This window comes from Temnothorax americanus, unplaced genomic scaffold, assembly GCF_048541705.1.
Source record: "Temnothorax americanus isolate GAGA-0224 unplaced genomic scaffold, ASM4854170v1 Scaffold107, whole genome shotgun sequence".
Lineage (NCBI taxonomy): Eukaryota > Metazoa > Arthropoda > Insecta > Hymenoptera > Formicidae > Temnothorax > Temnothorax americanus.
In genome coordinates, this window is record NW_027509239.1 from 242501 (window position 1) to 256248 (window position 13748).

General features: G+C 36.2%; 3 protein-coding genes across 5 annotated transcripts in view; 2 read left to right on the top strand and 1 right to left on the bottom strand.

The window, feature by feature from the left end:
* Positions 1–13748, top strand: part of LOC143904353 (casein kinase I) — a 150986-nt gene that overhangs the window by 65764 nt on the left and 71474 nt on the right. The gene's annotated exons all lie outside the window — the stretch shown is intronic.
* LOC143904413 (glycosyltransferase 25 family member) overlaps positions 1–13748 on the bottom strand; it is a 143384-nt gene that overhangs the window by 473 nt on the left and 129163 nt on the right. Inside the window, exons 6-10 of one of the 2 annotated variants that reach the window (XM_077419090.1) lie at positions 2804–2878; positions 2562–2619; positions 2373–2500; positions 526–726; positions 1–282 (exon numbers count right to left, since the gene is read on the bottom strand). The exon at positions 1–282 is cut by the window's left edge and continues 473 nt beyond it. In XM_077419090.1, the coding sequence (XP_077275216.1) occupies positions 105–282; positions 526–726; positions 2373–2500; positions 2562–2619; positions 2804–2878 (640 nt within the window). In that variant the 3' untranslated portion in view covers positions 1–104. Of the gene's footprint in view, positions 283–525; positions 727–2372; positions 2501–2561; positions 2620–2803; positions 2879–13748 lie in introns of those variants that run through there. The other variant, XM_077419098.1, reaches the window with a different exon arrangement.
* LOC143904389 (uncharacterized) lies at positions 7938–10931 on the top strand. Its single transcript, XM_077419041.1, has one exon. The coding sequence runs from the start codon at positions 8196–8198 to the stop codon at positions 10929–10931; it is 2736 nt and encodes a 911-aa protein (XP_077275167.1). The 5' UTR covers positions 7938–8195.

Below are 13748 nucleotides of genomic sequence, written 5' to 3' on the forward strand. Positions count from 1 at the left end.
CGTTAAAAAATATTTTTTAATTTGCAATTAAATTTACAGGTTGTTGGCAGTTGATTTCTTCGACTAGATAAGTGCTATTTTTTTATTTCACGGTCTCTTTTTGATCATAGTTCCTCTCGATTTTCCAAGTCGGTAAGCGTGGAAGTATCATGCACGAGTTTCGAGTCTTCCGTGTCGCTGATGTGTCCATCCTCGCCGGTATAATGCGTCGGATAAATTAAAAGTGGATTCGTTGATAAGATAATCAAATCTCGAGTAGGAAATTGAGCCACCCACTGTTTCCTATTGAAATACAAAACGTCAATTGAATATTAAGATCCTAAGCTACTCTTAACAGAGATGAGTCGTATAATGTGGAATTGACCGTGACTTTTAGAACGTCTGATTGAATTTTATTGAGATTTATCGTTAGCGTTAGCTTACTTCCTAGAGATTTATTTTTTCCGATTTGAATGCGGATATTGAATTATTCCTGAGATGTGAGAGATCTTTATTTATTTCTGAAACATTAATTATTTCACGTACTTAGGATGCGTGTCCGCAAGAATTGGAAGGAATTCATCAACAGGAATTAATTTCCCTAAAGGCATAGCACCGATCAGTTTCTTCGCTCCGCTCTCCGATAAAATGTAACCAAGAGTCCAGTAACTGTATCTCGCCCGCACCAGGAACTTGGATCCTTCCACTAGACTTTCTGATTTAACCAATCTTTTTCTTCCCATATATCTAAACATAAGAGTGTTAAAATGTAATGTGTCAATTTTAGGTCTGATTCTCTAACCTAATTTTCGCCAAATAAATTTTCTTTTGTTGCCCATCATACAATTCAAAAGAGTCAGAAAATCATTAAATTAGTTTTAGCAAGCTACAATTGCAAGTTGGTACAACAAAACCTTAATTTTCCTACTCTTTAATCTCATTTTATCTTTTCTCCTCTTATATAACTTTTACACATACAGGGTGAATTTCTTAAATTAACACACCTAAATATCTCGAAAACATCAATTAAAAACAAAAGTTTGAAACAAAGATGTTTGGTTTGGGAGCGGGGGGGGGGTGAACATAACAGGATTATTTATTTTTTATTTGGTGGGCGTTTTCAGAGGTATTTCAGGGTCAACTTTTTTTAAAATAGAAATCTATATTTTTTAACGGCATCTTATTTTATGTAAAAAAAACAAACAACTTTTGTCTGAAACACTTTTTTCACAGCCTCTACTTTCCATGATATTTAACATTATTGTCGAGACAATATTTTGTTAAATATCTCGGAAAATTGAAGCCGGATAAAAAAATGTTTCAGATAAAAGTTATTTGGGGGAAATAATTTAATGTTGTCAATATAATTACAGGCTTTAATCCTCCGTCACCTCCCTGGATCTTTTTGAGCTCAAGCGAAATTTTGAGCTCAGCAAATATCTTCAAAATAAAGAGAGGGCGAGGTCTGCAATGGCTTCCCTCCCTAAAAAAAGTTGTTAGTAGTGAGAACTCACTCGCCAAGGGATGCCAGGATTCGGCAGGCTGGACAAAATAGACCCAGAGGGGGGTAACAAAAGCAGTAAAAATAACGGTGGTGACGAAGGGTTAAAGATTGGAGATTGTCAACAAAAGCGATAGTATAGATTGCTGCAATATGTAAACAATAAGAGTTTAAAGTAATGTAAACATTAAATTATTATTTGCTGTCGGCGAAAAGACACTAAAATTAGTACTCATTCTATATGTTTGCTTCGGTTTGCTTATTATTTGAGGTAATTTCTTGTGTGATAAAGTATGTTCTAAATTTACTTCTAAATTGTTGACATCAAATTATTTCCTCCTCAAGACCAAATAACTTTTATCTAAAACATTTTTTTATCTGGCTTAAATTTTCCGAGATATTTAACAAAATACTCAGGTAGCAAGATGACGTCTAAAAACGTCTTAATGACATTAGAGACGTCTGTTACCTGAGTACTGTCTTGATAATAATGTTAAGTATCGTAAAAAGTAGATACTAGATAAAAAAATGTTTCGGACAAAAGTTGTTTGTTTTTTTTTTGCATAAAATAAGATGCCGTTAAAAAAATATAGGTTCCTATTTTAAAAAATAAAGTTGATCTAGAAATAACCTTGAAAACGTCCACTAAATCAAAAATAAAATAATGCTATTATGTTTTTTCTCCAAAACCGAGCAACTTTTGTTTCAAACTTTTTTCAAAAGTGCGTTGTTTTTGAGATATTTAGGTGTGTCAATTTAAAAAACTCACTTTGTATATCAGCTTTAAATAAGATAAATTGTAGAATCGCAGAAAGCTGATTGAGAAACAATCGAATTATGAAACAACGCTATAAAGTAATCAGAAAATAATAAATTTTACCGAAGGACTTACACCAAATCCCACTCGATTCCGAGATCAGATAATTCCGCCAAAACGTAATCGACTTTCTGTCGGAAGAACGGCTCAAAGCGAACGTCATCCTCTAATACCATAACGCTTTTGTAATTGTGCTCCAGTACCTAATATATATATTTCATCAGTAATAAACGAATTCTTTTTCACTAAAAAGTGTTTTATTACCTTCTGCCATACAACGTAATGACTGAGAAAGCAGCCAATCTCGCCCATCGTCATCGGTCTACGCGCAAAGGAAGATAAATTATTATAAGAAGGATTCCGAAAATTATAGAGGGAAGTGTAATGCACTTGATTTCGTATTTAACAAATCTTACAGATCATTAATGAACAATCTGGCCGTTAAAAATTTCTCTTTTTGAATTTAATTGATTAAATTAAATTTTCCTCCTGCCTATTCTTCTTACCTTTTGTGATAAGGATCTGAGTATTCTGACATCGGTGTCACGCCCCATTCCTTTAGGGAACTCTCGTTCAAAGTCCTGAAACAATAAGAAAGAACAAGATAAAATTAACATAATTAGCGAAAAATGCATGATAATAAGAGTCATCTGGGAAAGACGTAAAATATGCTCACTAACAATACACAATCTAAAGTATATCAGTATTTTACTTATAAGATTTATTTATACCATCTTGATACCTTCACAAAATCGATTTTTTTGTTTTAAATTAACATTATAGTCTTAAAAATAATATACCTATAAGTGGTTTAGTTTGAAAATTCGCAGTATTCTTTAAGCTACAACTTCTTAACCGACGTGCGAAAAAGGATATTCGAGCAGTCGAGTAATCGAGACGTACGGACAACAAAGGATCTCTTGACTTTTATTATTCTTTAGTAGTTTTCTTTCTTCTTCTCTTTCATGTTTCTAAGATAGGAATTAAAGAAGGAGAATGTGGTTAGGCCTTAGTATTCGAATCTTATTGTTAGTCACTCCGTATAATATTGTTGACTCAGAGGGATTTAAGGCGTATACGCTTTTACTTGTCAGGTACGACCTCATCTCACTGCCACTATCTATAATTCCCTTTATAGTCTTGCCAAATATAGAAATTTCTACTGGGATTTTAACGACCGGCTCTCTACCGTTATCTCCGAAAAAAATTCGTCGCTGAATCGATGGACTAGATGGGATGGCAAACCTTTTGGTCTCCAGTTTTTCAGTAGTTTGACTTTAGTGATTTTCTCGGAATTTTCTCTAACGTTATTGTTTAAATTTCCACATGAAAACATAGACAATTTTGTTTCTTGAAGCTTTTCGTTAGAGAGAGTTGACTTTATTTCAGTTTTGTCTTCTACTAACTCTATTCCCTTCTTCGTTTCATCGTCGCTAATTAGAAAAGGTTTATCGTGGTCGTTTTTTTCAGTAGATTGTTAGAGGTGTGCGAATCAAGCATTTACAAAATCGAATCGAATCGAATCGAACCTTTGATAACATGTTCGAAATCGAATTGATTCGAATACGAATCGAATTAAATTTTTTCGGATTTAAATTATAAACAATTACGATATCCAAAATAACTATCAAGAGACACGGTAGTGTCTCGCGCCAAGTACACGCGGAGCGAGACCGACCGTGACTCTTTTACGCGACGCGACGGGTTGCGAGTACTCGAGATGTAATATTATACCCCAGATTGGAAAGGAATTAAACATAGAAAGAATCCGTTAATCCGTTAAATTATCTATTAACTCATTCATTGATCGTATTTAATACATGTTAGAAGTATCAACGCTAAAACGGATATTACTGGATAAAATAAATATTTTTAATTTACATGTGTTATCAGAACATGTGTAATATGACGAAATTATATTAAAAAGTGAGTTAATGCACGGTAGTGTACAAGATACAAAATTGGTCGCGCAGGAGATATAAATAAAGTAATCAAAATAGGCAATCGATTCGAAATCGAGTCATCGATGATTCGAAATTCTCGAACTATTCAATTTTGAATCTTTATTTATCCTACTAGTACTATTAGTAAATCTTTCAGAATGAGTAAGAATTAGTTTGGATCCTTTTCCGTCTTAGGGAAGTTAATTTTCCAACTGCTAACTATTGCTAATTTTCCAACTAACATATCTACCTATTTTCATTCCCGGATTGTGATACTAATTACTAGAATAAGATGGCGATCGAGGATGTACGTGGAATCCTTCGACCATTTCTAGAGCCATAATATTCGCAGCTAGCACGGTGATACTCGCTGCTGTCGCTCGAGTTATTTGTCTGCCATGACAAAGTGCCCCGTGTTATTATTTCTGGTTGTTGATCATTCGAAAGCTGCGACGAGGATCCCGTAAAGCCACATAAATTGCTAAGATTTCTCGTATTCCTACTACGCGTTTCAATTCCTATCTGAAAACTATCCTGACCTTGCGACCTATTAATATTTCTGTTATTTACTGAATTCGAGTTTGAACCTGTCTGTAATATACTCATGGCTCGAGTGTTTCCTCCGTCTTTCCGTTTGGTAAACAGTAAATTACTGTTATTTTTTGTGATAGTACTGTGGGGTATGTAAGGTTCATCGACGAATTTGTTCCTGTCGTATTTCCGGTTTCGTCGTTAAAATGAACTCTACGGAGTTCTCTTTCTGCAGATCTTTCAGCCCTTATTGGTATATCCGACTTCTCATTTCTGTTATTCCCTCTAGCAAATAAATCTTTGAATTAGACATTAGACTACAGACGGTCCCCTTTGCTGATTTTGCATTCTTCAATCTCAAGTCCGTCAACCGATAATTTTACCTGATTTCTTCCATACACTACAATAAAGGCCCCCCCTTTTGACTATCTAATTGATGCAAGGGCATTGCCTGGTTATTAATTCAACCAGTTATCTCTCTATCTGCATTATTATTTACTATTTCGTCACCCGACGGATGAACAGACGACTTCCCCATTTCAATAGCGTTACTACCGGTCGTGTCTCCTCTCTCCGTGGTTTAGATCGCGACGAGTTATTAGTAGCATTATCATTTTGCTCCATAAAACTTTTAATTAAACTCAGCATGTGAGTATTACTTTGTATAATATCATTGAAGCGATCGAGTGAAGCGAGTATTATTTATTACTATCTTATTAATTTGCTTCCCGATTGCTTCGACCGCCGTCAATATTCTGTATTTCATTACGCAAAGTACTTATCGCTTCTCTTTCTATAGGCGTAAATCTTTCCGTATCATTTATCACCGGAGTATTTTTTCCTCGATCCCTTCCTATTGATGCCGGTGCTCCCCCCCCTTCCGAACAACTGTATAGAAGATGGCGCCTTTTTATTTTGTATTATAGAAATACCCGCATCAGGATCTGGCACTGACTTTGACATTGACGAATCTATTATCGCTTAATCATTCCCTGAATTATTATCAGTTTGCCTCTGAACAAATCTCGGTCAACCCGTTGTCCAACAAGCACCCCCCCTTCTTGGGCCAAGGAGACCGTCTCATCAAAGCATACGGAGGAATTGCGAGTCTCTATTTTTCTATTCCTAGTGCTCATTGACATAGTTTTCTTAGGTGGCGAAAAGAATAGGGAAGTCATACCAAGTATAACTATACATGTATATTGCCAAAGCTCTCTTCCGAGGAAGTCTCACGTAATTTTACTTAATCGACTGATAATTGAGGACACGTAGTTCAACCGAAGTAATCTTTTCTCAATCGACTTCCGATGTAAGTATTTTCGGTCACTTTATTTCGAATTTTATCGATAGATTTTGATTTACTAATATTTAGTGTGCATTTATATACAGGGTGCCCCAGAATTGTTGGTACTTTTTTCATATTTAGATAGAGCGAGCCAAACTGAGTCGAAAAGTCATGTACCATTTTGCAATTTTTGCAATAGTTGACGAGTTATTAATGATTAAAAATCGACGTATTAGCCCGCCCTCCGCCAAATCCAAGCGCGCGGCGAGATGCGGCCGCCCCGCGGTCGGCGCGCGGGCAGTTGTTTACTACGAGCGGCGCGTAACGCCGGGCCCCTGTCCTAAGCGATGATATAGTTTCTCGCCTTTTTTAAATAGAAATAAAATTTTTTAACAACATAGAAAATTTTTTTGTGCGTACGTATGTACATATGTGTGCACATGCATACACAAGAAAATATCAATTCTACTGCTTAAAAAAGCGATTACTCAATTTACCTTTTTTTTTTTAGTAAGTAACGGTTGTCTTTAAGCAAGAATATTTTCATGATAATAGTCTTAAAATGTACAAATTTTAGAAAGAGTCTTTATTATGTACTCGAAAGAAGAATTTATACTTCTTCAAAAAACATAATAAAATTTTATCAAAGAAAAGTCAAAATAATAAATAAAATAATATGAGGACCCTCGAGATTAAAATAGGAGAAGGCTATGAGGGTCAGACGCAGATCACAGTGCGTAATATCAGAAATAAGTAGTGATTTATTCGTCGTTTTGATACATTACATCGATCCGTACGTTTCGGCTCAGTTTTGAGCCATCTTCAACGGTAGTTACAGAAATTAAGTTACACGTTCTCCGTACCGTATGGTGAGTTTACTGATTCAAAATATCAGAAACATAGACCAATTGATCCATATCTGTAAATTTGTTCAATTAATGTTGATATATTAAAAAGATCCCTTAGGAAACTCACCATACGGTAACTTAACTTCTGTAACTACTGCTGAAGATGGCTCAAAGCTGAGCCGAAACGTACGGATCGATGTAATGTATCAAAACGACGAATAAATCAGTTATTTCTGATATTACGCACTGTGATCTGCGTCTGACCCTCATAGCCTTGACTTCTCCTATCAAAATAATTAGCAAATTGAATTTTTGTTTTAATTTTGTATTCTTAACTGAAGAACTGAATAATTAGAATGTAGAATATTATTTATTTTAAGTAATATTATCAAGAAAACATTTTTTGTAAAGATCATCGTTACTTAAAAGAAGAGAAACCTGAGTAATTGGTTTTCTTAGCACTAGAATGATATTTTTTTACGTGTGCGTATACGGCACGCCATTTTACTATTTAATATCATCATAAAAATTCTATCAAATTAAATCGATACTTAAAGAAAAGAAATTATTATTATGTCTAGACATACTTATAATTTATCGAATTATTATTAAGCTATAATTGAAAATGCAGAATTACAATTATGTCTAGACAAAATATTAATTCTGAATTTATTTTACGTTATGACATAAAAAATTTTCGGGAATTAAAATTATGTACATAATTGTAATTCCCGATTTTTACTTATGTACGCAATTTTAATACTTGAATTTCTATTATGTACACACAATCGTAATTCTGGAATTACTTTTTTTCTTTTGGTAAGTAACGGGGTTCTTTAAGAAAGAATATTTTCTTGATAATAATCTTAAAATGTATTCATCACAAATTTTAGAAAAAGTCTTTATTATGTACTGGAAAAAAGAATTTATACTTCTTCAAAAAACGTTATACTATTTTATCAAAGAAAAGTCAAAATAATAAGCAAATCAAACTTTTGCTTTAATTTTATATTTTTAATTAAATAGTTAAACAATTAGACGTTAGAATATTATTTGTTTTAAGTAAAGAGAGTAATGAGTGTATTTTAAGATTATTATAAAAATAAAATATTCTTTGCGAAGATGACCGTTAAAAGAAGGGAACCTTATAAAATATAAAAGAAGGGACAAATTCGTGATCGAGAATTTACGCAGCGTGGCGACGTTACGATCTGGCCGAGTGTTGAAACCTGAAGGGCGAGCGGGCACGAGTGGTGAAAACGTTCGTGGAAGCAGAGGAACTCTGGCAGATATGGCGAATACACATGACGAACGAGATAACCGGGACAACCATACAGGCGACGGAACGACCAACGGCAATGGCCCGCGTTATTTCCGAGATGTGCACGAGGCACTTCCGAAATTTGATCCTGTTATAGGGGATATTTCCATCGAAGATTGGATAAACAAGATCGAAGAGTTCGGGGAATTGTACAATTGGGACGATGTAGCCATTCGTCATTACGGGTTAGTGAAGCTATCCGGTGTTGTAAAGAAATGGCGGGATAGCCTTCCCGCGCAAAATCTCACCTGGCGGGAATGGAAGGAACTGTTAGTAGAAGCTTTTCCGTCGGACGATAGTGTCACTAAGAAGCATTTGGAGGCGCAAAATTATAAACGGAAATCTGGACAACATATGGTGGAGTACTTTTACGAAAAGTTATCTCGCTGTAACAAAGCTCAAATGTCCGATGCGGAGACCATCGAGTGGTTAGTGTTAGGTATCGAAAATATGAAGATTCGTGAATACATTGGTCTGTTGAGCAGATATGATAGGCCTAGTAAATTATTACCTGATTTGAAGAGCGCCGAACGATTCTGTCAAGAACCAGAGAAACGAGAAAGTTCGGATAAGAAGGGATCGTCTCAGTCGATTCGATGTTTCAAGTGCAAAGAGGACGGACATCATGCTAATAAGTGTCCACAAGCGAAAGTGATTGTTTGCTTTAAGTGTAGTGGTAAGGGACATTACGCAAAAGACTGTAAAGGTGAGGAGCAGACGAACAAAACCGGAGCAAGCAATACTGCAACGACCTCGAAGACGAATACAAGCAAGACAGTGATGCAGATCACAGGAACGCAGACGCATATAAAATATTTCAAGGATGTGTACATCAACGACAAATACGTGAAGAGCTATATTGACTTGGGAAGCAGTTGCGTGGCGTTACGAGACGATATCGCTGAGGAGGAAGGATTCACATACCTGGAAGGAGATTTCGAGCCACTGATAGGTTATGGAAGCGGAGAGGTGAAACCAAAGGGTTTATTTACAGCAAACTTAACGGTTGATGGTGTTACGGCAAGGGTTAAAATTCATGTTGTGCCAAAGGAATATCAAACTATTCCTCTGATTGTCGGTCACCCGTATACGGAGGCAAGTAACGTGGTGATGATAAGCAAGCCTGGAGAATTGAGGATTGGCACCGACGAGTCCGATCTTTTGCGGATTGAGCCAGAATCGACAAGGAAGACCGTTTTGTGGGCGACAGAAGCAACAGTGATACCGAACAATTTCTTAGGACATGTCATGGTTCGGGGAGACTTGCAAGGATGTGACGTCAGTGTCGAAGGAAGAATCCAAGAAGATGGACAGTTAATTCCAAGATGTTTGATAAGTGCTGATGACGAAGGAAGATCAATATTGCATGTATTAAACATGACGGGTAAGGACCTCAAAATTAAAGAGGGCGCAACGATCACGAGGGGTGATATCTCAACTCCATCCGACGAAACACCAAGGCGACAAGAGGTCAACGAAGAAGAAATAAAGCTGGAAGAGATAAACACCGACGCGCCGGAGGAAGATATTCCTAAACTTCTCGAAGTACTTAACCAGTATAAGGATTTGATTGCTAGAAATATGCGGCAGATTGGGTGCACAAAAAAGGCCGAGATGAAGATTAAATTGCACGACACGACGCCTGTACATTATAGGCCGTACCGAATGTCTCAAGCGGAGCGGGCACAAATTCAGCGTATGATTGACGACTTGAGAGAAGCGGAAATCATCGAGGAAAGCGATTCACCGTTTGCGAGTCATGTTATACTTGTTCGAAAGAAGAATGGCGACGTACGTATGTGTATCGACTATCGCGGAGTAAATAAACAAACTGTTAAAAGACCGTTCTCAATGGCGAGGATTGATGATCAAGTAGACCGTGTTCAGGGTATGCGATACTTTACAACCTTAGATTTGAGTAGCGGATATTATCAAGTTCCTATGTCAGACGATTCAAAGCACATTACCGCGTTTAGTACAACCGATGGTCACTATCATTTTAAGCGTATGCCTTTTGGCTTATGTAACGCACCGGCAGAATTTCAGCGATTAATTAGTAAAGTTCTCAGTTATTTAGGGGACGATGCGATGGCATATTTTGATGATATAATAATTCCGTCTAAGACTATTGAAGAAGGGCTTAGAAAATTAAAACGTGTACTACAAGCACTTAGAGAAGCAGGCTTAACATTGAACCTTTCAAAATGTTGTTTTCTAAAACAAAAAATTGATTATTTGGGATTCGAGATTACAGCTAACGGAATAGCGCCGGGAAAGAAAAAAGTAGAAGCGATTCAAGAGTTTCCAACTCCTACAAACATAAGGGAGGTTCGTAGCTTTATAGGTCTCGCGAGTTATTTTCGCAGATTCGTGAAAAACTTTGCTTTGATTGTTAGAGCGTTGACAAAATTATTAAAGAAAAATAGAAAATTTGAATGGGGAACAGAGCAACAAAAAGCATTCGACGAGATTAAGAGAAAATTGATTCAAAGTCCGATACTGAGCGTATACAATCTGAGTGCAGAGACCGAAGTCCATACAGATGCGTGTTCACTGAGGTTAGGAGGTGTTCTATTGCAGCGACAAGAAGATGGGAAGTTACATCCAGTATCATTCTTTAGCCGAAAAACGACGCGCGAGGAATCTAATTATCATTCATACGAGTTAGAAGCATTAGCGATTGTGTGTACCTTGGAACGATTTTGAGTGTATTTAATTGGTATTAGATTTACGATAAGAACGGATTGTAACAGTCTGAAATTGTTAGCATCAAAACGAGATTTGAAACCACGAATAGGACGATGGTTTGTTCGATTATCCGAATTTGACTATGTTATCGAATATCATAAAGGTGAACAAAATTATGTAGCAGACGCATTGAGTTGAAATCCTGTAGGAGACGCTGTAGAAACAGAAGTTGAAGGATTACCTGTACTAGGAATTAAGATAAATACTGATTGGGTAGCAGCGATGCAACGATCGAGTCCGGAAATTCTAGAAGTACGCGGAAAATTAGAAGCGGGAGATGCGAAAACCCATCAAAAATTTACAATGTATAAGGCAAGAGTCTATAAAATAACGAAGGGTAAATGGCAATTATATGTACCAAATGAATTGCGATATGATATAGTTTCGGAGGCTCATAAGGCACTTTGCCATATGGGAATTGACAAAACATTAGCAGCAGTAAAAGAAACGTATTACTTTCCGAAGATGAGAGAGTTTGTGTCGAAATACGTCGGGCGATGTATTAATTGTATTTATTATAAAACACCCACAGGAAAACCAGTAGGATATTTACACGCATATGACAAGGGAAGCCGAGCACTTGAGGTCATTCATATAGATCACCTTGGACCGTTTATATGTACTGAGAACGGGAACAATTATGTAATTGCGGCGATAGATGGATTTAGTAAGTATTGCGTATTGAAGGCTATACATAGCGCAGGGACACAAGAAGCGATCGAGTTCGTCAGAGAGTTTGTAACTACGTACGGCCGACCTACAAGTATTATCACCGATAGGGGAGTAGCTTTTACGTCTCACGACTTCGAGTTAATATGTAAAAATCTAAACATTCAACATGTAAAGGTAGCTTCGGCAACACCGCGTGCGAACGGTCAAGTCAAGCGGATAAATAAAATAATTACAACTAGTCTTGCTACAACAACAAACGAGGAAGGAGATGAGTGGGACAAAAGACTGTTAGATGTACAGTGGGCGATGAACAATACCGAGCATAGAGTAACGAAAAGAACTCCTTTCGAGATAGTATACCGTCATAGAAGTAGTGGCGTTAGCGATAATCCTTTAACAGCTGAGATTATACGATTAAATGAGGAGCAAAATTTAAGCGAAGAGAAGGAATCGGTAGAAAGTCTCCTTAAGAAAAATCGCGAAGTACAAAAGAAGCAGTTCGATAAGGGCCGACGAGAGGCGCCTGAGTTCAAGGAGGGCGATTTAGTAATGATTAGAAGCGAAGCACCGGCTACTGGTAGAAGTAGAAAATTAGAGCCAAAATACCGGGGACCTTATGAAATTGTTAAATCCTTAGAAAGAGATCGATATTTGATTTAGGATATTGAGGGTGAACAACAGTCTTCGCATTTATGTAAGGGAATCATTGCAGCTGACCGATTGAAAATCATACCAAAGTAAATGTGTTTTTTTTTCAAGTTAAGATTGCGTTTATAACATTAAGTTCTTAAGATTAAGATAATTGCATTTAGAATATAAGTCTAGAGTTTATATATGTTCAATTTTTAAAGTTTGTGTACTTTCCAAAGATTAGATATTTTATGTTATGTTCTGTAATGTTCAATATAATACGAGTGACGAGGACGTCACCGAGTAGGATGGCCGAATCTGTTGTAAGTCGAAGAGAGAGTCGAGCGAGAAGTATCGTATCGATATATCTAAGTCGCAGCGAGCAATGAGCGGAAGGTAGAGAATAGAGAAGATGGCGGAATAGAGAAGGTCGTGTGTGTAACGGCGTGCAATAAAGTTTTGTTCTGGCATTTATTTCCGTTTCTAACTATTCTCCCACATTTGGAAATACTACGCAAGAATTCTCAACGTGTCAGTTCTCAACATTTTCCACTTCTGACGTCACATCTCATGAAATGTCGGAAAAGAGCCTCCTGGCCAGGAGCCTTAAGTACTATAATGTCTGTCCGTCTGATCATGAGCTACTCATTCATTAATGGATTTTCTTGAAACTGTAGGTGCTAAAAGTTTTCTAATTATACGGGAATGGGTTTAATTTTTCATTAATGGACCGATTTTCTTGAAACCGGTGCCAAAATTTTTATAATTTTTTGGGGATGGCGACCATAAATTTAATTTTTCATTAATTACGATTTTTTAAATCATGGCCAATATCAATATGTGACTAAAATAATATACAGGTCCATAAATCGCTCGAATAACTTTAAACATCTATTATTATAAGTATCTGATGTTTGTTTCTCTGTTTGTCTGTCTCACCGCGTAATATACTCATTCATTAATGGACTGATTTTCTCCAAACCGGTCCCAAAATTTTTCTAATTTTTCGGGGATGGCGACAATGTGTATAATTTTTCATTACCAATTTTTTTGAAACCTAACCTTTTTAATTTTTTGGGATATAATAAGTACTACTTAATATCTGTCGCAAACTACTTATTCATTAATGTAATGGACCGATTTTCTTGAAACTGATGCCAAATTTTTTGTAATTATACGGGGACGGATTTAATTTTTCATTAATAGACCGATTTTTTAAAAATTAGTTTCAAAAATTTTCTAATTTTTCTAATTGCAAACTACTCATTTATTAATGAACCGATTTTCTTGAAACCGGTGACAAAATTTTTCTAATTTTTCTAATTTATCGATGGCGACGATAGGTTTAATTTTTTATTAATGTACCGATCTGCCGATTTTTTTTAAAACTAGTCCAAAAATTTTACTAATTTTTTTGGGGATGGCAACAATGGGTTTAATTTTTTATTAATAGACCAACTTTCTGGAAACCGG

Coding starts and splice junctions, on each gene's coding strand:
- LOC143904389 (XM_077419041.1), top strand. CDS start 8,196: ATGGCGAATACACATGACGAACGAGATAACCGGGACAACCATACAGGC.